Source organism: Necator americanus, chromosome IV, assembly GCF_031761385.1.
Source record: "Necator americanus strain Aroian chromosome IV, whole genome shotgun sequence".
NCBI lineage: Eukaryota > Metazoa > Nematoda > Chromadorea > Rhabditida > Ancylostomatidae > Necator > Necator americanus.
Window position 1 is genome coordinate 3,096,710 of NC_087374.1, and position 20,965 is coordinate 3,117,674.

The following is a 20,965-nucleotide window of genomic DNA, read 5'->3' on the forward strand; positions in this document are numbered from 1 at the left end:
CAGTGTTGTTATTCTCGCAGAGAGGTCTGGTCACCAATTTATTCGCCCTCGGAGCGATGAAAGGCTAGGTTGGCACCGAGGCGGTTTTGAACCATTGACCGTGTGGCTAGACAACAGACCTCTAACCGATTACGCTACACCCGCTCCAGTAGTGGTAGTACTACCGCTTTCATTTGGACAGTTTATATTTATTTTGGGCTATTACTGAAAAACTCTTGAAGATCTAGACTAACTATAATTGAATTTTAGACTCGTGAGCAGTTACCGTAAGTGGTCATATGATTTCAAAAGTGAATCAGTAAATTTTATCACGCTAAAATCCCCTAGGTATGTCCGTTTTCTTTTTTTTGCGGAAAGACACCTGTTTTTTTTTTTTTTGTTAGCGCCGCCTGTTCTTGCTTGACAATAGTTTTCTAACGAGATTTTTCAAATTTTAGGCAGCAAAATATTACAACAATAATAACTCACCTAAACAATTCACTGATAGCTCTTAGTTTGTCAAGGGGAGTTATCTTTGGGCGGACCTATCTATGGAACTTTAAGGTATGTTGACATTAAAAATTACAAATCAAATCAAATTTTTATTTCTCATAATGTCCACTTTTCTCTCAAATTCATCATTCAGAAAAGAATGGACGAATTAAACGTTGAAACAAAACCGGTACACAATTTGATTAGGGCACAGCAGAAGTATATTGTAATGACAAGATTTAAAAAAAAATGGTTTCACTAGAAAAAAAAAATCACAAATTACCCCGAGATCGGCATCATTCACATCTATGTAGCCGAATGAGATCAAAGAAAATCCAGAAAAAAAATACAGAAAGACAAAAAATTCGTTTGAACAAATCAAAATCGGGACGCAGAGCCGTCGTCAATGATTTTGTGCTGCGATTTGTTGACGAAGGGAGGAGATCAGCTCGTCTTTTTCGAGCAATTCCCGTCGTAGCGCCTCGTTCTCACGAATTAACGCCTCTTTCGTCTCATCCGGAGAGCGCATCTCCTAAAATTTTTCAGTAATCATCTCAAATATTATAAATACATATTATATTTGCTTATTATTTCTCTATAACTTATTGTTTATTTACAATATATAAATACGAATATTGGAGATGAAAATGGATTTTCTCCGCTAAAAACCGAGAAATAGAAGAAATAGGAAACATTTATTGTTGCAATGAAGAATCAACTAAGAAAATAAATTCAGATACCACCTAAATGAAAATGAAATTGAATTTCTACTACTTAATATGGAGAAAAAATAAAAAATAAAAAAGACGTAAATAATAATAAATATATAAAAAACAAAAATAATAATAAATAAAAAGACAAAATAAAAAAGCAGGAGAAGTTTTTCCAGTGTCCTACAGTAGAATCCTTTAAAAGAAAGTTTGAATACTTGCAAAATGGTTGATCCTTAAAGTGATTACGAGGACCCGGACCTTTACACATGTGCGTAGAAATCTAAATTCTAGGAGAGAAGATTTTCAAAAAAAATGTGTCCACTTTTTTTTTTGCAATTTCTCTCCGCTAACAGCTTTTTTTTAGCAGTTCATATGGAAATTTCATCCATATTACAGCGCTATAACCATGAGCAATAAGACTTAGAAAGTATAAATATAATGTATAAGTAAGTATAGTATATAATGAAATATAAATCGATTAAAAAGATCCTGAAGATACGGGGCTATTTCCCTAAAAAATATGAATGGAGCCTTTAGCAGGTTGATTTTAAAAAAAAGTTCTACGAAGCCTCATTTTTTGAGTAACTAATTTCCTTCATCACAAGAAGCAGGACATAAACAGTAGGAAAACTCTACAGTTTTTTTTTGTTTATTTGTAGCAAAAGAGTAAAATTCTCAAATTAGCAAACTTTGATCGTATCGTATCAGAAGTATCCGGACTGTGACCAGATTTATAGTTAATTTTTAATCAGAAATTTTTCCGAGAAAATCGAATTGGGCCGGTGGATAAGTTAGCTATTTTAAGTTAGGCAAATGCTGATCTATCAGGGCTGGAAATCGCGAAACGCACTGCTCAAAGAAAATAAAGAAAAGGATGAGGAAAATAATGAAAAGAGCGACAATCCCTTTTTGTTCCACAAACAACACGGTAGGTCTATTCATTTTCTTTAAAGATTTCAATATTTCTCCTAACAAAATTGATCAAGTGAGGGAGCACTAATAATCAATAACCGAACAAAAGAAAAAGTAAATAAAAATAGATAAAAGAATAAAAGTAGTGAAAGTAGCTAAGAGTGGCGAGATGACGATTTCCATTTTCAAAGCTGAAGCAAAAAAAATAGGGATTAAATATGGGTAAGGGAAAATAAGGATTTTTTTTTAGGTCATCTCATTGATAATGCGGTATTCTTCACTTCTTTCAGGAAAATGGGATGAACAAAACTTTTTTTTTCATCGCATATATAAACTCCCTCATTTTCTAGAATTTCTCCAATTTTTCTGATGGGTTTTTAATGTCCCTCTTCTAGAATTTACTTATCTCTGACGTAAAAATACGTACTGCTCTGAAGCAGGTAAAAAGATTGTAATATTTATGGGAAAAACTCTGATAAGGTCGTTTCGGGGTCCGTTCGTGCACGTTTTCTAGAAAAAGGAATTTCTCTTCACAGAAACTCTTACCTGTGCGACTAAGTACTGTAGTTTTTCGAGTTGACTTCGAATATCGTCAACCTCGTTGAGGCCATCCTCTAACGCTTTTCGATAACCACTTGGTGGTCCAGCGAAGACTGCCGCGGCTCGCCTTAAATAATAAGAACCTCAAAAAAGGAGGAAAAACAAGAAAATATATGAGATAAAATATAGACAGGAAAATCCAAGGATAAATTTAAGAGATTTCCGCAAGAAAATTCCTTCTAAATGTCAGACGGTGTCTTCGGCTGGAAATAGATTAGCGGATAAATTAACATTAGGTGGATAAAGTGGAGTGTATGAATGAATGAAAAATTGAAAATATGATTTTTTTTAAATCGAAAATTTAAACAAATGATGAAATGTGCTGAAAATAAAGAATCTAAAAAAAATTAAAAAGATAAAATAAGGAAATAAATTGTATCCAGCTAAACATAAACCGCTGTTGATGATTTTTCAAATAGTTGATGGTGTGAAAAGCCTGATTGTGGATTTTGGGGTAAGAATTATACTATTGTATTAAGTTTAATATTATTACTACCTATTACTATTATTGTATCATTGTAATAATAATAATAGTCGTAGAACAGAAAAGGCAGTTTTTTTTCTGCTCTGACTCGCAGAACAGGTTTTTCTTTTTTTCTCATTTTTTGATCCACTATTGGTGTATGTGAATTAATAAAAATAAATAAATAGATAAATAAATACATAAATAAATAAATAGCTTGCTAGTGAACATCTTCATGAGCGAGAGTCTAGTAATTTTCTAAATGGAAATTATAGCTGAAACTACATAAATATTCATTTTTGAAAACAGTTTAATTGATTTTTTTGAGTTTAATGTCTATTAAAGATTATTTTACCACACAAATATGTATTTCTGAACACAGTTTTATCTTTTTTTCTGAATAAATAAATAAATAAATAAATCATTTAAGTAGCTATTTGTTACATAATTAGTCAAGTATTTAACCAATTATTTGTTTAAATTCATTTTAATTTTTTTTTCAAATTTAAAGCAGAATATTTACATCTATCTGGAAGCTATACCTGGAAGATGTAGACTAATGCATCTTCTATGAGTTTTCCTACACTATGTACGGTTTAAATAATGTTAGTCAAATAATGGGTTGAGTGAGATCGTTGTTTACCTCGTGTTTATCTTTCCGTGAGGTGAAATCCTCAACAACAACAACAACAACAGCTGATTTTCACTACTAGCTGTAATACGTACCATAGATTCCATAGAACTTTCCCCAGTAATATTTGTAAAAAAAAAGAAATTCGTAATTTCTTTCCGTTAACTCACTGGAGACAGTGCAATTCTTTGTATCTGGAGCCAATCAGCTCTATATTTAAACAGGAATATAATATTAAATAATAATAAGTCCATTAGTTATAAAAAAAAACCTCCAAAAATTAGAAAATCATGAAAAATAGCCGCCCATAGGAGTGCGGTCCCTATTGAATCGAGGTTTCGTCAAAGGTCAGAAGACGTTTTGTGTTCTAAGACATCAAAAATATTTTAAAAAATATCAATCAATAATTAATACTTTGAAATCAACTTAGATCAAAAGAACGGATCCCGAATTGAAAACGCTTCGAATTTCAACACTGTCTATATTTGATGGTCAACAGCATGGTTTGATGGTGCTTGTGTGTACACTTTCCTCTCGTCTTGGGAAGTGGTCTCTCTTTTTGGGACCCACTGGGACGGACTAACGGCCGTTTCTACCATTAATTCCCAAATTCTAGAAATTGTGGTGGTTGTAGGGTTTTTCTCAAATGTGATTCATCGCTGATATGGCTCGAGAAATTTCTCAATAATGTACACAAACTAAAATTTAAAAATATTATAGGTGTACCATTAGAAAAAAAAAAACAAGGAAAAAAACAGAGCCTATTAGAATTTTGCCACTAAAGGAGACTCACTAAAGAAACTCACTCTAGAAAGTTTTATTAGGTTTTTCATATTTTTTCAGGGATGCAGCGCAGTCTTGTATGATCTGCATAACCTAGAAAATCCCTCAATTGCATCACAAACGAACTCGGGTCATCCATGACTTCTTTTCCAGAAACTGAGAACTAACGAACATGTTATATCCAAAAATTACCTAAAAATGATCTAAAAATTAACAAAAAATTAAATTATCATAAAAACCAAAAACAATATCCCGTAAAAAAAAGAAGTGCTCTTTTAAATAACACGTTAAACAATGCTAAACTCTTTTTTATTCATGTAAAGTTTTTTTTTCGAAAATTTAATTTTAAATTTAAAAAAATTCATTAATTTAGCTTTAACCTAATATTCTATTTCAAAGAAAGTATCTCTATGTGTCGTCGAGTATTTTCCTAAGAAGGAACTTCTGCTTTCTAATATTATATTTCTAATAAGAAAATATTTCATACCTTGAATACAGGACTTTTTAAAGTGCCCTTAAATATAAGAATTTTTAAATTGATGCCGAGCGAATCCAAGAACAAGACAACTAACAGGCGATCGGAAAAAGTGCCAAAAATCCGTGATTATTTACCATAGTACAGAATTATTTAACTTAAAAAGAGTTAGTGCAACGTCTTATCAATAATGAATGTGTTTCCAAATTCTATCTGTAATCAGTGGGAGCAGAGTTCCATCTTTTTCCTACCGTCGACCTTTTAACCCGCTGTAAGGGATGACGGTTTTAAGTGTATTTCATTAGAAAAAAAAACAGTGATCAATCGATAAAGTAGATAAAATCGAAGGTTGATACATCTAGTAACAATAGAATTCGTAACAAGGCGCACATTTCGAAATTCTAGCAAATAAAAAATCAGAACTCAAATATATTGGTAATAATAAATATATCGAAAAAAAAACGCTTAAGAACAGCATATAAACTTTTTAAGAGATAAGAATCCGAATATTGAAATATCTCAGAGTTTTCAGAAAATTTCAACATTTTACCGTACTTGAAATCTGCACAATGCCGGGAAATTTCAATATTTTACCTATTAATATTTTACCTTTTTCCTAGTACCGTTTCCAGACGAATATAAAATAGTTTAAAAATGGAGCTGTGCATTTTAAAGTATTTTATATTCGTATTTATTCGTATATATTCATTAAGCAAACAAAATTTTTGTATATTTGATTTATAATACAATAACAATATGTAATTTATTTTAATACAAATTGTTAATTTATTTAGCGAAGAAAATTTTTGTATATTTAATTTATAATACAATCATAATATAATATATAATTTAGTTCATTATAATTGTAAATTTATTAAGCGAATAAAATTTTTGCATGTTTATTTGTGGCTTTATTTAGTGGAGAAAAGTTTTGTAAATTTATTTGTACATTTATTTAGCGAAGAAACTTTCTGTATATTTATTAGTATATTTATTTAGTGAAGAAAATTTTTGTCGAACATTAAGAGATGCACTAATCTACAAATTCTTAAGTGTCTACGATTCCTGTCAAATCTTTCTCAATCCAGAAACAGTTGATTTATTCCACGATATGGTCAGGGCGTCAGAGTTTCGGTCGCATTTCACAGAAACACTTTTTTCGCATGATCGTTGCGTGTTCGTCGATGAAAACTAGATCTTAGGAGATCGTTCCACATTCTCCCCCCTTCCCCCCCTCCTCTCCCTCCTCCTCCCCCCGCACCCCACCCAATTTCTTCAATTTCTTCTGTACTCCTTTCATGTGAGACAACCACCACCCGTCCCGCAAACAATCTTTCTCTGTCAACGTCTTGGAGACGTGTGCTTGGTGTGGTGTCACCGACAATCGACCGACCGACGACAACACCTGGAAAACGATCGATGGATCCGCCTGTGCTCGCATTTCTCGAACGAACACAGCAATTGCGATGTGATGGAAAAAAAAGGTGGAACATCGGCGCGCAAAGCTCAGAGAACTGAGGCGTCGGCGCGTAAGAAAATTCAAGTCGACACATCCAGCCACAAAGCAACCCAAGGAATCAATACGGAAATTCGTGGAATTTTATACGTATGAAAAATATTTTTTTGATAAAAATACAGTATAAATCTTTTAGTAACTCACGTTGGAAAATGAAAAATAATAATCTAATACCTTAAAAATAAATTAATTAATTTAAAAAATAATAATCTTTCTAATAAAAATACAATAATCTTTTAGTAACTTTAGCCAGTAACTCAAGGAATCAATACGGAAATTCTTGAAACTTTATGTGTATGAAAAAATGTCTTTCTAATAAAAATACAGTATAAATTTTTTATTAACTCACGTTGTCGTCGACGTGCCATTCCCATTGTCGAACGTTCGACGTGGCCTAAAACAATCCATTACTGACATTTATTGGATCATTTGATAAATGTTTTCATTTTTGAAAGAAAAAAAAACTAATTTTCAAAGTTTACTTATGAAAAGTTTTCAGAAAATTCCCGATGTTCGATGTACGTAGAGGATAAGGGTTCTAATTTGAAGACGGTTCGATATGACAGAATTTTTTTCCTACATCCTCTCTCGCACTCATTATATACTTTTGAAAGAAAACTACGAGAACGTTCCACAAGAAAAGTAGTTGAACCGTTCTAGAGAATTCTCGAAACAAACTAGAACTAAAATTTTAAATCAAAAATGAAAAAAAAGATATTCACGAACCCAATAAAAATAAGAACTAAAAAATACTGGGTTCTAATTGTTCGATTTTCACGCAGATTTTCCAGATATTTAAAGCGATTCTTTCGCTAAAAGTGCTTGGCGAACTCGGTAAAAGATAAAAAAAATCGATTAGAGTTAGGAAAAATCGAGTTAGGAAAAACCCAGGCAAGAAGTATTTCTGTAGATCTGTCTTCTCTAATGACAAAATCCATGCAGCGAAGAAACTGCGTACATCGCCGATATGATTTACTATTAATTACTATATACTACTGTAATAATTACTATATTGATACTCTACATTAATTATATTATTTTTTTTTATCAATCCATGACATGATCATTCGCTTCAGAGGCACAAAACTTGGAAAATATTCCACAGCTCCCGTGGATGGCACTTTTGAAGCTTTAAAAGACTGCAAAAATGGTGCTAAGAAGCTGAGTTCAAAAGAATTTTCCAGGAATGAAGATCTGAACAGAAAAATGCGATGTTAGTGCTTGTTTCCTAGCGAAACTAAGAGAAAAAAAACACCGAAACCGAAACGGCTTCCCGCTTTTCCTGTAAATCGCTTTAAACACAAAGTGAGGGGAAAAAGAGGACTCGCTTCGCTTCGTGGATTCTTTTTGTTGTCGGAGAAAGATGGTGGTGACATAGGAGGGAAGCTACGGTGATCATTCGATTAAGCACCAAGAGAAATCGTTAAGGAAATCGGCTATCGATCGGTTATTTACAATTCAAGTCATTTTTAATTTATTTGAAAAAAAAACTTAAGCCAATAAACATTTTTTCAGCCAATAAACACCAAAAATGATCGATTTACGCTAGCGTTCTCTAATAAGAGAAATCGTGAAGGAAATCGGTTACCAATCAATTATTTACAATCCAGATTATTCTTAATTTATTTGAAGAAATTATTTACATTTTTTCAGCCAATAAACAACAAAAATCACCAAAAAAAAACAAGATCACACTACGCTAGCGTTCCTTAATCGTACGATACGTTGCTAATACGTTACGGTAATTGCTTTTAATGTGATCGTAAATTCGAAAAACGAAATATGAGACGGAGAATTAAGGACCTGATACGGCGCAGACATTTGATGAAATCGCCGCAGACCATATGTGGGTAGGGGGGACGAGGGGGAGAGAAATGTTTGATGTGAATCATTTCACAATGTGATGTGATGTGATGATGATGATGGGCAGAATCCAAATGATCGATGCCCGGACGCAATCATCATTCATATTTTGTGGATTCGTGTGTGAAGCGTCAGCAAGCAAGCACTCGCCGTGGCTATAAACACGAATATGGGAATTTAATGAAAACTGAACACCGGCCCGAACCTTAACGATCTGACGAAGGCGGACAGAAAACAATCGACCATCGTCGTCGTCTCCCTCGTCTTTGATGGTGGACGTGAGGACGTAGTGAGGGTTGGTGGAGGAGGGAGGGATGGAGGGTGAAAGAAAACAAGCAGTTGCCGCCGAGAATCGAAGAAGTTCACGCCGTCACGGCCTGGATCGACCAACCGACCGACCGAACCACCGAACAACCGACCGATCGACCGACCGCTCTCCTTTGTTCCGTTCTCATTCGCATTGCACCCGCCCATCACCACGCCAGGTGACTATGACATCTTAGTTATTTCTTCCTGGACACACACACAGCTTGTGCTAAGCTGTACCAACCTCCGCAATATTATTTTTACTTCTATTACAACGCCGGCCACATCCCTGTAATACCAAGAAATTCCCAGGAAAAATTTCCCCATTCCAGAAGTGCAAAAGAAATTCAATTTTCTTTGAAGCTTGGCATAGAGATTGCAACTTTTCGATGTGGGGACCAATAAATTGGCGAAACACGGGGGAGTCAAGTTAAAAAAAGAAATACTAATAACTATTTGGTAAGAGGCACAACGATTTGGGCTTTTTTGGTACTTGTTTCCGGGTGTAATATCCTAGGGGATGATGACTTGTTCTGGATGAGGTATATGAGAGGATATATTGCAAATGTTCTAAGTTTTCAGGCTCTGACGAAGGCGACAACGCCGAAACGTTAGTCCTAATAAGGTTTATTAACTATCTTGGCTGTTGCTTAAATTTGACTATTGATCTATTGACTATCGATCTATTACTGTTTGACTATTGATCTAGACTATTGATTCCCATTCAACTCCTCGAAATGAAAAAATCGTTAAATCAGAATCAGCTTCCGATCCGTTTGAACAGCTTCCCCGCAAACATCAATCGTAAACGTGTGCGCGCGCATGTGCTTGCGCGCATGTGCTTGCGCGCACGTGTAGATTTACGCAGCTGTAACGCAATAAACTCACATCGTTTCACTATCTTCTATAAGTGAACGGTCAATTGAAATAAGTGTAGCCTTTTCCGCTTCGAATTCCATTCTTCGTATCGCTGACAATCCGTCTATTGAATCCGAATGTGAGAAAGTGTCACCGACAAGCATCGGTTGGTCCCTGAATATTTATACGATATTTTATTACTGTAGCATCGGTTGGTCCCTGAATATTTATACGATATTTTATTATTGTAGCATCGGTTGGTCCCTGAATATTTATACGATATTTTATTACTGTAGCATGCCAAATATTACGATATTATTACACGGTTGGCCCGAATATTAATACGACAAAAACAAACTGTAGCATCGGTTGGTCCCTGAATATTTGTACGATATTTTATTATTGTAGCAAAACGAAACGCAATAAAAATTGTAAAACCATAGGCTAATTTCTTCTGTTCTGATCATTAGATTTTTAAAAACGAGTTCAATCATAAATAAGCTGATAATTTAGTAATAATTTATTTAGTAAATAAATGTAATTGACAATAATGACAGTATAAAAATAATTGTACTATAAAAAGTAAAGTTAAAAATACTTCGACTTTTTTTTATTATTGTAGCATCGGTTGGTCCTTAAATATTTATACGATATTTTATTATTGTAGCATCGGTTGGTCTCCGAATATTTGTACGATATTTATTTTTGGACGATATTATTTATTATTTATTATTGGGTTTTTTCCCTTCTGTTCGGGAGAAAATACGAACAAATATTCCATGTGAAATGTGAATGAAATATGTGATCGGCGGCAACGCGCCACCTCCCTCCTCCTCCTTGAGCCATTCTAATCCAACAAAATGATCTATGGGGAGGTATTAAAGGGATTTGAGGTCCTCGAAAGTGTTTTACGGCGTAGTGCGGCTCAACTACGTATGTAATGTGTGTCCTTTTCAGAGAACCTAATTCCTTAAATGAAATCGAGCGCAAATCTCAGCTCTTTTTGAAGAGGTTGTAAAAATTTCCAGAGGAAAATTTCGCAAAAAGTACAAAAAAATTGTACTGCTAATTAACTCTATATTTTGCTGAAAAAAAAAGAAAGATAGGATGATTCGCAATTGTGGTGAAGTTGAATTTTACGAAAAGACAATTTATATCCTGGAAAAAATCCGGTATTTAGTTTTATTTATTGACCATTGTTATTTATTATTTATTACTTGTAGGTTTATGGGAGGTTAGGGCCAGAGTAGGAGTGTTAGGTTCCGTTGTGGCTTCACAATTTATTAATTATTTAAATTTTTTTCCATTTCGGAAACAAAATGTATTCTCTAATAAAAGGAAGACTTCGAAAGAATGGAAGGAGATGAAGAAGGTGGATCCAAAATGTTATTTAATCTTTCCAGCACCTTGTTTTTCCGTAAGGTGATACATGGGACCCTTAGAACTGCTCCCATACCGAAAAACACTTACAGAATCTCGTCGTCAATAAGTCCACGATCGGGTTCTTGCCGCGGTAGAGCCGGTGACATCACACATTCTACTCCTAAACATCTCTATCACTGTCTCTGAGAGTTTTTTTTTCAAAAAAAAACAAACGATTGAAAAAAAAAACTAGATTGGAAGATTTCAAGCAAATAAAACACTCTGTGCTCAAACTCAACTCATTTTGTACTCTTTCAAGGAAATGATTTTAAAAAATTGTGAAAAAAAAAAACAAGTAAAGGTGTTTTCTTTTCAAAATAGTGCAATGTAGAACTGCAAATAGACTCAAAAAACTCAAAAGTGCACAGTTTTGCAGCTGCAAACTCAAAAATCTATGTATCCGCAGATTTTACGGATAAATTTTCCTTATTTAAAGCAGAATTTTGCGCTCTATAAATTCTAAAACCAGAATTTTTGGAGTTTTTCTTTTCTGGAGTTTTCTGAATATTTGCATTACATGGCGCATATGTAAATATTTACACAAACAGCACAACACTTTAACTTTAACGTATTTAAGAGATCTACATAGCAATAGGCGTACATAGGAACATGAAAAAGACGACATCTTCCCCCGTAACGATGCGAATAACGAGGAAAAAGGAGGCACGTATTGATCGGGGAGGTACCTTCTAGTCAAATTTTCTTTGGAGTGAGCAGAATACGGGACGAAGCGTCAGAGTTTTCCACTCACCACAGCAAGAAAAAAAGAAAAAATAGAAATAAAATTAGTTCCATGAGCTTTTTTCTCCTTTCTCCTTACGTTGGTAGATAAATGGGAAAAAATGAAACAAAATTAGTTCAATAATTAAATTTTTTTTGTTCATAGAGCACGATGGGTGAATCTGCTAAGGTGAAAAAAAGAAGACTTACTGGATACGATCGAAACGCCAACGTTCCCATTCCCATCGCTTTCCTCAACGATTGGCTCCGTAAATCCGTTTACGTGCGCCGAGTGCCTAAATAAACGAGCATCTTCTCTTCGGTGCCCTGTTTCCGCTTGCCGGAGGCGAATGGAAAATCACCACCACCACCTCCTCTTCCCTCTCGGGCTAGCGCTCCATTTCTCAAAACTTATTGGATTGTTTTCGACTGCCGGCGAATCCTCCACCACCAACGATTCGAATTCGGCAAGCGGTGCTCGTCGCCTGAAGGAATTTTGATTGGATTAAATTCACTTCGGGTGGAATATCCGTGTAGGATTACCCGTTTCGGAATGGTAAGGACATTCGTTGCTTTGTGACGGTCATTACCGGAGGAGATGATGCCGTCTGAAACGAGTTCATCCATCATGGATGATAAGGACAAACAAGTATTAAATAAAATAAATAAATAAATATAAATATTATAATAATATTATTATATCATTATTATATTGAAGTATGATGCCACCGAAGTCATCAGGCACTCCTCACACGTTCCACCAATAAAATAAAAATTTTAAAAAACTAAAAGTTCGGCTAAACTAAAAGTTTAAAAAAAAAACTAAAAGTTAAAATTATTGCAGAGAAATTAGTGTTTGACAGACGTTACATTTTAAATTTGAAGAAGAGGAAAAAAACGAGGTTTCTGCAGCTGTGATTGAGAAAAAATATTTGAACTTTGTAGATGATCGTAAGCCGGGAGTGTTGGAGAAGAAAATTCCCATGGATTTTGCTCTTAACCCAATTTAACAATAGAATTGCTCAAATGCGGGTCAAGTATCACTAGTACGGTATTTATCCTCTTCACTATTGTATTATTTTTCGTTAAAAAGCATTAATGAGATAGTATAGATAGAAATACATGGGAAAAAAATTTCAAAATACGAATAAAGAAACGAAAACAATTGTTCCTTCAGTGGACTGTAAATAATTTATTCTTGATTTATTTTTCCTAGCATTTTGCAGTAAAATTTTCCAAAAAAAAATGTCTGCACTTTTAAATCCTCAATTAATTAATTTTGTATGTAGCATCATAATATTACCATTCATGTTAATATCTTAAGAGTTTAGCGAATTCAATTTAATTTTTAATCTTCTTATGAATTAAGTGTCCAGCAGGTTTTTTTTTTAAATAAATAAAAAATCAGGACAAATGGAAGAATTACTGGCGCCTGCTCGACCACTTCAAAGATTAACGGGAGTCAATGTGATCAAATAAATAAAAAATAAATAAATAAAATAATAAAATAAGTTTAAAAATCAAGGATGAAAATTCTGGACCTTGAAGTTAAACAAATAAATGAAACTGCTGGACGTCCGACCCGAGATATGTACGGTACCTGATGATTATTTTATTTTTCAATTTTTTCGCAATAAATATGTATTCGAATGAGTGAAACATCAAAATGGTCCTAGATTCACTTTTTATTGCATTTAATGTACAAAAATTCGCTGTTTTTCGAAAAAAAATTGCTATTTCAATATCACGGGGATACTTTGCACTTTATGTCTTGAAAAATACTTTCGTACGGTGCGCATGAAAAGGAGGAAGGCGCGTGGAACAGCATGGCACCGTCGAAGTAGTTGTCAACAAATCTTTTTATATTTTAGAAATCTCAGTTTTCATCGATGAAAAGAATATCCTACTGTGTGCCGAACACATTTTAGGTGGAAATAAAATGCAAATTCACAAGTTTCCGTCCAGATACACTTTTTTTTCTTTTTTCCCGCCATGACTTTCCAATCCATGTGCGATGAAAATGTGCAAAAAAAATGACGTCATCCTTCCTCTGGGATTTTAAGCGAACGAGAGATTGACACTTAACAAGAGACTGCTTCCGCTAGTGAGGTAAGAACAAAAAAGCCAAGAATGCGAATTTTCAACTAAATTTCACTTTTTCCTGCCTCTATAATAGATTAAATGAACTAAGATGAAATGATAAAAGTTTCTATTTTTCTTAAACATATAAAAATCCACATAATCTCTTCTCCTCTCTTATCCACATACAAACAAAATTGATACTCTAAAGGCATCACCCCACGAATCTGAGGTAGTACGGACTGGATTTCAGGTGAAGCATTCGTATTACGGGATCGAAGATTATGGAGAGAAGGGTGATTCCGTCCATTTCTTCCAAATTGCCGTAAAAAAACGGCCCGGAAGATGCGGCTTCGAGCGTTCCGGGGCGCTATTTTCTATAACGAGTTCGATTGGAGCGCGCCAGCAATGTCCACGCTCCGCATCTTCCGGGCTGTTTTTTACGGGAATTAGGAAGAATTAACGGAATCACCCCCTCTCTATAATCTACGATCCCGTATACGAATTCTGTGCCACCTGTGGAAATTCCCCTATGGAAAATCCAAGGGATGCAGTGACTGGTTTGGCCAAGGAAAACGAACGCTAAGGACATTGACTGGAACTTCCAGCAAGGCTGGGCGCAAGCCCACGGCGCAAAGAAGGCACTGAAGTGGTGTGGAACCAATCTTCCGGTTTTCTGGATGAAGGATGTTTGGACGTCAAACTCGTTCGATCTCAAACTTTTGGATTTTGCCGTCTGGTCGATTCTGGGGCAAAAGCCCTGCTCATTTAAACAAAAGTCACTGGATTCCCTGAAAAGAGCCTTGGAGAAGACATGGGGCACAGGAAATGATCCTCAAGATGCGCATCCTCAAGAATTCCCGGAAGAGATACAGCTAAAGCTTGTGTTGAAACTAAAAGCAATCATTTTAATTTTGTGATGTGTCAGATCTTATGTAGAATTCTTTGACTATTGAAGAAATAAAAAATATTTCCTATTTGGATTGATTGGTGCAAAATTGTGGGTGGTTTTTTGTGCCAAAATTCATTTGGACCATCCTATATCAATTATATTTGACAAAAAGTATCAGAAAAAAGTTATTTTATATTTTTATTATTATTTATTTTATATTTTTATAATATTATTCATATCACTATTATTTTTTTATTATTTTCATTATATTCTTATTATTATTTATTTTATATTTTTATAACATTATTTATATCATTATTATTTTTCATTATTTTTCATTATATTTTTATTATTATTTTTTATTATTTATTTTATATTTTCATTTCTAGTCTTTAGTACAATTATTTCGATTATACAAGAAAAAAAGAAAGAAGAAAAGGAAAAATGACCCAAATAGCGTACCTTTGAAGATTTCGGGATTTTTGATTCACCTTTCCGGAAGAACGACGGTGCCAACATTTTACCAGCCGATCGTAACGACCTGAGGATACTGGAAATGCTATAAAAGCAGCGAAACAGCATGCAAACACACACATACACAGATTTTTTGCTCAAGTGGGGGGGGAGGACGTGCAGTTACGGTAGGAACACCTCATCATGCCTCTACTTATAGAAATCCTAGAGACAAACCTGGTTGTGATCGGCATCTTTGGACTTTTCGATAATCGTTCTCTGTCCGTCGTTCTATCACGTTCTCGTTCCTCACGTTCACGTTTTTCACGTTGTTTCGTTCGCTCCTTTTCTTTTTCTTCAGCCTTGAACTTGTAGTAGGATAGGAAGGAGTGGTAGGAAGAAGAAAAAAAAGAGGACAGGACCTGGCGAAGCCCGTACACAATCACAAGTACCTTCTTTTCTTTTCTCTCCTCGGAACGTGACTTCATACTTGAAATTGGTTTCGATTTCGCTTCCAGTATCCTGACTGTGGAGATTTGCTTCTGGAATTTTCTTATTGAAGAATTTGGTCACACAGTAGTGTAAGAGAGAGGTGAAAATATCGACAAATTCGTGTCAACAAAAAATCTACTCCAGACAGCCTCTTCTCAACTTTTCTATAGATGTAAAGAGTTGCATCGTTGGGCAAATTGATCCCTACTATAGCACATCAAAATGATTCCAATTGCAGTGCTGTTGTCTGAGCAGAGGTGAAAATTATCAACAAAGCAATTTTCTTTCACTGATATCAGCAGTAAGGTCCCAATAAGTTCGACTTTATGCAGCTTCATCTTGACTTTTCTTTAGATGTAAAGAGTTGCATCGTTGGGTAAATTGATCCCTACGACGGCATTCAAAATGACTTCAGTTGCGAAGGAAATGCGTCAGAAGTGTCGCGATGGGACCTTAAATCAGCTCTGTAGCGCCCGATGTAGATGGGAAAACCCAGCTGCGAACCCGACTGGTCACACGATTTCGCCACATATAAGGTCGCGATTACTCGTCCATAGTCAATGCGGGGACGGAAGTGAGCGAAATTTCGAATAATGCGATTTTTACCGAGTTTTAAACAAACAAACAAAAACAACAATTTATCTAGAGGGTTTCTCTTGAAAGAAAAAACCAGAAACTTAGTACTTTTTTAGAACTTTTCCTCTTTTAAGGAATTTGAATCAATAAATCAATTAAAAATTTAAAAAATGTCAGTTCAGGCCTGATTCGAAAATATAGGGAAAAAAACCTACTGTTTCTACAAAAAAAGATCCTGCTCTTAAAAAAAACATTTTTGTACTTAAGTACACACTTTGCTATAGGAAAAATTACAATTAATACTTTGAATGTTAATAAAATTAACAATTTAATTAGTTAGTTAATTAATTAAATAGGATGTCTGAAGAGAAAAACACCAACAGATTCAATGAATCAGGATTTCACAATCGATTGTGATGGATTTGAGCGGAAAATTCCCGAAACACATACGAAAATGGGGATAAATCAATAGACATTGAGGGGAAGATCGGAGCGAAGTAATTCAGAGCGCCAAGTACTGTGTGTACCTTACTTGCTACTGCATTTGTAGTGAAGAAAACCAAAACCTCCGTCGTCCCTATCGAAACGTTTTTTTCCCCCACCTCGATGAGGACAAAAAACTCCCTCAATACTCGCTTGCTAAAATGTGCTTTGCGCTTACCTCACAACTCTCTTTTCGTCGTTTCAACGGTGACGTTGATTTTGAGGAAGTGATTGGTTTGTAGACTTCTTTTGGTGGGCTCGGAGGGCGAAATATTGGTGGTTCTGGAAAATAAGGAATAATCGTGTCGAAGAGAGGTAGTGGAAAGGATAACGCTTACCGAAATCCTTCTCCTTCGGTCCGGATTCTTCCTTTTTCGCCGTTTCTTTGGAACTTTCGCAAACGTCAAGAGAGACTGACAGTTCCGGCTCTTCGGTTATAGGTGAAGCAACGTCCGGAGGACGTCTTATCGGTCTTATGATAAGCGCGTCCTCGTCGTGTTCCTCGGTCGGGGTCAAATGAGTGTCCATCGGGATCTCTTCTTCCGGTGAGGTCATTTCACCCTGAAAACACATTACGCCATAAAATTGTCCTTACGGGGGGTCAAGGAAACCCTGTGCAACGAAACTCACCGGTGAACAGCTAGCCTTCCTCTCGATCGGTTCCGCATTATCCGAATGACTGCGCTCTCTACTCGGCGAATCCATGCTTGTTGAAATACGTTGCGGTTGAACCACAGCACATTTCACGTTCTCCACCTCACGTTCAACTACGAACTCTTTTTCAAAGGGTTGATGATAGGTTCGGGAATTTCTGGTGCCCATAATAAATAGGCACGCTTTATCCGGTGACCGAGACGTGCTTCTGGATTTCTCGCGTGCAATTCGTTCCAGATGCGATTCATTGGGACGTTCCTTCCGTTGCGGTAGCGGTGTCATCGTCGTCAACATATACATGTCACTGGTCTTCAACGGTTCGTTAACTTCAGCCTCTTTCTCCAGGCTTGCGATCGCATCGATATTACAGATCGTATGTGATTTTGTCGGTTGATCCGCCACGTTTTTATCCTCAATCATAAATGTTTGAAATTTCCTCATTGTAAGTGGTGTGGAAGTGGTCAGAACAAATTTCTCATTCCGTTCATTATCCACCTCTTCCATTTCTTTAACGTCCTCCTCGTCACTACCGCTCTGAATTTGTTTCTTTTTGACGTGAGGGGTTGCCGAAACCGGCTCCGCCGCAGCTTGCGTAGGCGTTTTCTCGACGATTTCCTCGGGATCCACCGCAAAACTCACTTTTGCATGCGCAAGAGCTTCCACACTTTTTGATTGAGGAAGCTCGAAGCTCTTCGGTTTCTCCTCAACCATAAATGTCTTGAATTTTCTCATTGTGAATGGCGTTTTCACGGTAATGGTGAATTTTTCCAATTTACTATTCTCATCCACCATTCTTCCGGAACGTTTCGCACTCTCCGATCGGGATCGCTTAAGTTTTTCGGCGGTTGGTCCAACGGTAGCGATTGGTTCAGTGATCTCTCCTTCCTCGATATACGGTACATCCGGACTTCGAGGTCTCTCAGTGATTGTGAACGTATGATGTCGACGTAGCGCCTCTGGTGTCTTAATTTTCATTATGTATCGTTCCGGAGAAACGCCGGTTCTCGTGCATTCCGGCATCGAACGTTGCTTAACGATTTTTTTCTTCTTCTTAGGAGATTTAGCGCCTACGGCAGTTTGTGGGTCGCTTTCATCCACAAAAAATGCTAAATGTTTTCGCATTGGTTCTGGAGTTTTTACGGTCATCACATATCTGGGAGTGGGACTGGTTTCCTCAACCGGCACCTCCTCCACCTCCAACACTCTTTTCACCTCATCCTGAACATTTTCAGCTTTCAAATCACTTGAAGTGTCCGGAATTTTCTCTCCCAGTAAGAATGTGTGATGTTTTCTGGGAAGATGGGGTGTTTTCAGGTTGCCCTGCGTGAACGGCGGCACATCTACGGTCGCTGGTTCCTCCTTGACCTCACAAGTTCCTTCGTCCGCAAATCCATGTGATCCAGAGCACTCGGAAGTATTTAGGGGAGGCGACGAACAGTAGAGATCGTTACTGTTGCTAATTTCGTGGGTGGTCTGCTCTTTTTCGCTTTCTGGCACCTTTTCGATCCTTTCCAGAGTCTTTTCTTCCACTTCAATTATTCGCTTCGTTTCCGTCCTGAAATAAATGAGCTTATTTCGTATTTTTCTATATTATATTTCGTTCTATATCGCTATTTTATTCATTTTTTTTATTTTCATTGATATTTTATATTATTTTATAGTATATTTCATTTTATATGATTAGTTTCTTCATTTCTTCATTTTTTTTCAATTTTTATTCATCCTTGACATATTTTACTGTTAAAGAAGAAAAAATTGTTGCGGAAGAAGGAAAAGTGTTAAAAAAAACGATAGATTTTTCTTATTCCCCTGACTTTTCAATCTGGTAACTCTTAAAAATGTGAATCTTAGTAACAATTCCGACTTGCAGCTGTTATTTTTCAAAAACATTTTTGTCATTGGGTCATATTTGAGTCAGCCCATTTAACTTATTCTGGCAATTGCCCAAAATATTTTACACTTTGTTTTTTTTTCGCTCCAATTCAACTATTTCTGCATTCCGTTCATCGAGGATTGACAAGAAATCCTGGAAATTTTCAAGAAAAAAAAGGGTCCTACTAACCTTCAGAGAAATCTACGAAATTAGTACCCAGTGTCATTCACGTACTTGAAAGAATCCTGAGAATTTCCCCGAAAGAAAAACTGGCAACAGTAATCTTCAAAAAAATGTGCGGAATGTGCAGAATTGAAGCTTTAGGCATTTAATGTAATTTATAATCTACAGGCCTCCCCCCAAGTTTTTATTTTTGTTCAGACCCACATTAAATTTCTATTTTTCCGAAAACTTTCTCTATTTATTAGTTTTTATTTGTACTGTGACCTTCAAAATGTATAGTGGAATATTTCCAGAAGAATGAGGAAGGGCTGTGGTCTGGAAATTACTTCATAGTTATAGTTGTTGAAATCCGCAGCAATTACCCAAAAATTTCTAGCGCTGCACCCATATTTCTGAAAAAAAACGTCCATACAAGCTCTAAACAGCGCCTTTGTCGGAGTCATTGAAATAAGCCCCGCGCTCAAAGTCGGCCATTCATGTAAATCTTCTCATTCAGGAATTTTCAGTGGTGTAGATCCAGAGGTTCGATGGAAAGAGAAAGAAGAGGAAAGGAAAAGGAAGAAGAGGAGAAGAAAAGTCGATAACAGCTTATTGTTACAATTTAAACTAAAAATTATGGACTAATGAGCGATGTTCAACATTAGATGACGAAAAAACTAGAAATGAACAGAAAAGTTATAAAAAATAAATAAAATATGTTACAAAAAGGTTATAAAAATGAGTTCGTTCTGTTTTTCCACCTTTGCGGATGAGAAATCCAAGGAAGCCAAAAATGCGGATGACTTACTACTTACAAAGAGGGGAAGGATTTTATTACACGAGGGTTTGCTAACATCAGCAATAAGGTTACTTATCGATTTTTATGCCTTTTTCATTTTATTTTTTTATTTCTTCAATTTTTTCTATGGTTATCGATTTTTTACTCATTGACAACAACTCGCTTTTTTACGTTTTCAGTGACAATCGACTTTTACGAGTTATACTCGATCAATTATAATAAATAATAATAAACTCATTAATCAGGAAAACTTTAAAAAATTACGAAATTACGAGAAATAATCGTTGAAAATTGTGCAGCTCTCCGATGAGCCTCATTCTCGATTATTTTCAACGATTATTTCTTGTAATTTCCTAATTTTTTAAAAGTTTTTCCTGATTGATGGGCTTATTATTATTATTTTTGGTTGTTCTGTCTTGATGTAAAAAAAAACAAATACAGTAAATTCCCTTTACTGTAGAAGACTTTCGAAGTGAGGAAACTGTAAAGCATTGCGGAAAATCCAATAAACACGTCTCCTTACCGTTGTGAGGCCGAGCTGGTACTGTCGAGCTCTTTTGTGACGACCAACACATCGGCGTCAAGGCTCATTGAGACCGCTTGCGTCGTTTCCGGAAATCTGCGACGATCCTCCGGCGCGGAAAGCTGGAAGTTGGCATCCTCTGCTTTTTCCGGATCCGTATTTTCTTTCTGAAGAACTTGTTCAGCAAGTGACGTTTCTTCGGAGAAATCTTCCAATCTTGTCGGATTTTGTGGAATAACTACCTAA

The 20,965-nt window shown here is 35.7% G+C and overlaps 1 protein-coding gene across 5 annotated transcripts in view; it reads right to left on the bottom strand.

The window, feature by feature from the left end:
- Positions 1–874: 874 nt before the first annotated feature.
- RB195_000258 (uncharacterized protein) overlaps positions 875–20,965 on the bottom strand; it is a gene marked incomplete at both ends in the record, with an annotated part of 47,778 nt that continues 27,687 nt past the window's right edge. For 2 of the 5 annotated variants that reach the window (XM_064196500.1, XM_064196499.1), the window contains 12 exons: positions 9,618–9,765; positions 11,062–11,134; positions 11,944–12,029; positions 12,105–12,218; positions 12,277–12,341; positions 15,167–15,245; positions 15,395–15,519; positions 15,610–15,699; positions 16,887–16,990; positions 17,047–17,269; positions 17,339–18,917; positions 20,720–20,961. In XM_064196500.1, coding sequence (XP_064052380.1) covers positions 9,618–9,765; positions 11,062–11,134; positions 11,944–12,029; positions 12,105–12,218; positions 12,277–12,341; positions 15,167–15,245; positions 15,395–15,519; positions 15,610–15,699; positions 16,887–16,990; positions 17,047–17,269; positions 17,339–18,917; positions 20,720–20,961 — 2,928 coding nt within the window. Of the gene's footprint in view, positions 1,004–2,642; positions 2,764–6,913; positions 6,959–8,632; positions 8,902–9,617; positions 9,766–11,061; positions 11,135–11,943; positions 12,030–12,104; positions 12,219–12,276; positions 12,342–15,166; positions 15,255–15,394; positions 15,520–15,609; positions 15,700–16,886; positions 16,991–17,046; positions 17,270–17,338; positions 18,918–20,719; positions 20,962–20,965 lie in introns of those variants that run through there. The other 3 variants (XM_064196497.1, XM_064196501.1, XM_064196498.1) reach the window with 3 other exon arrangements.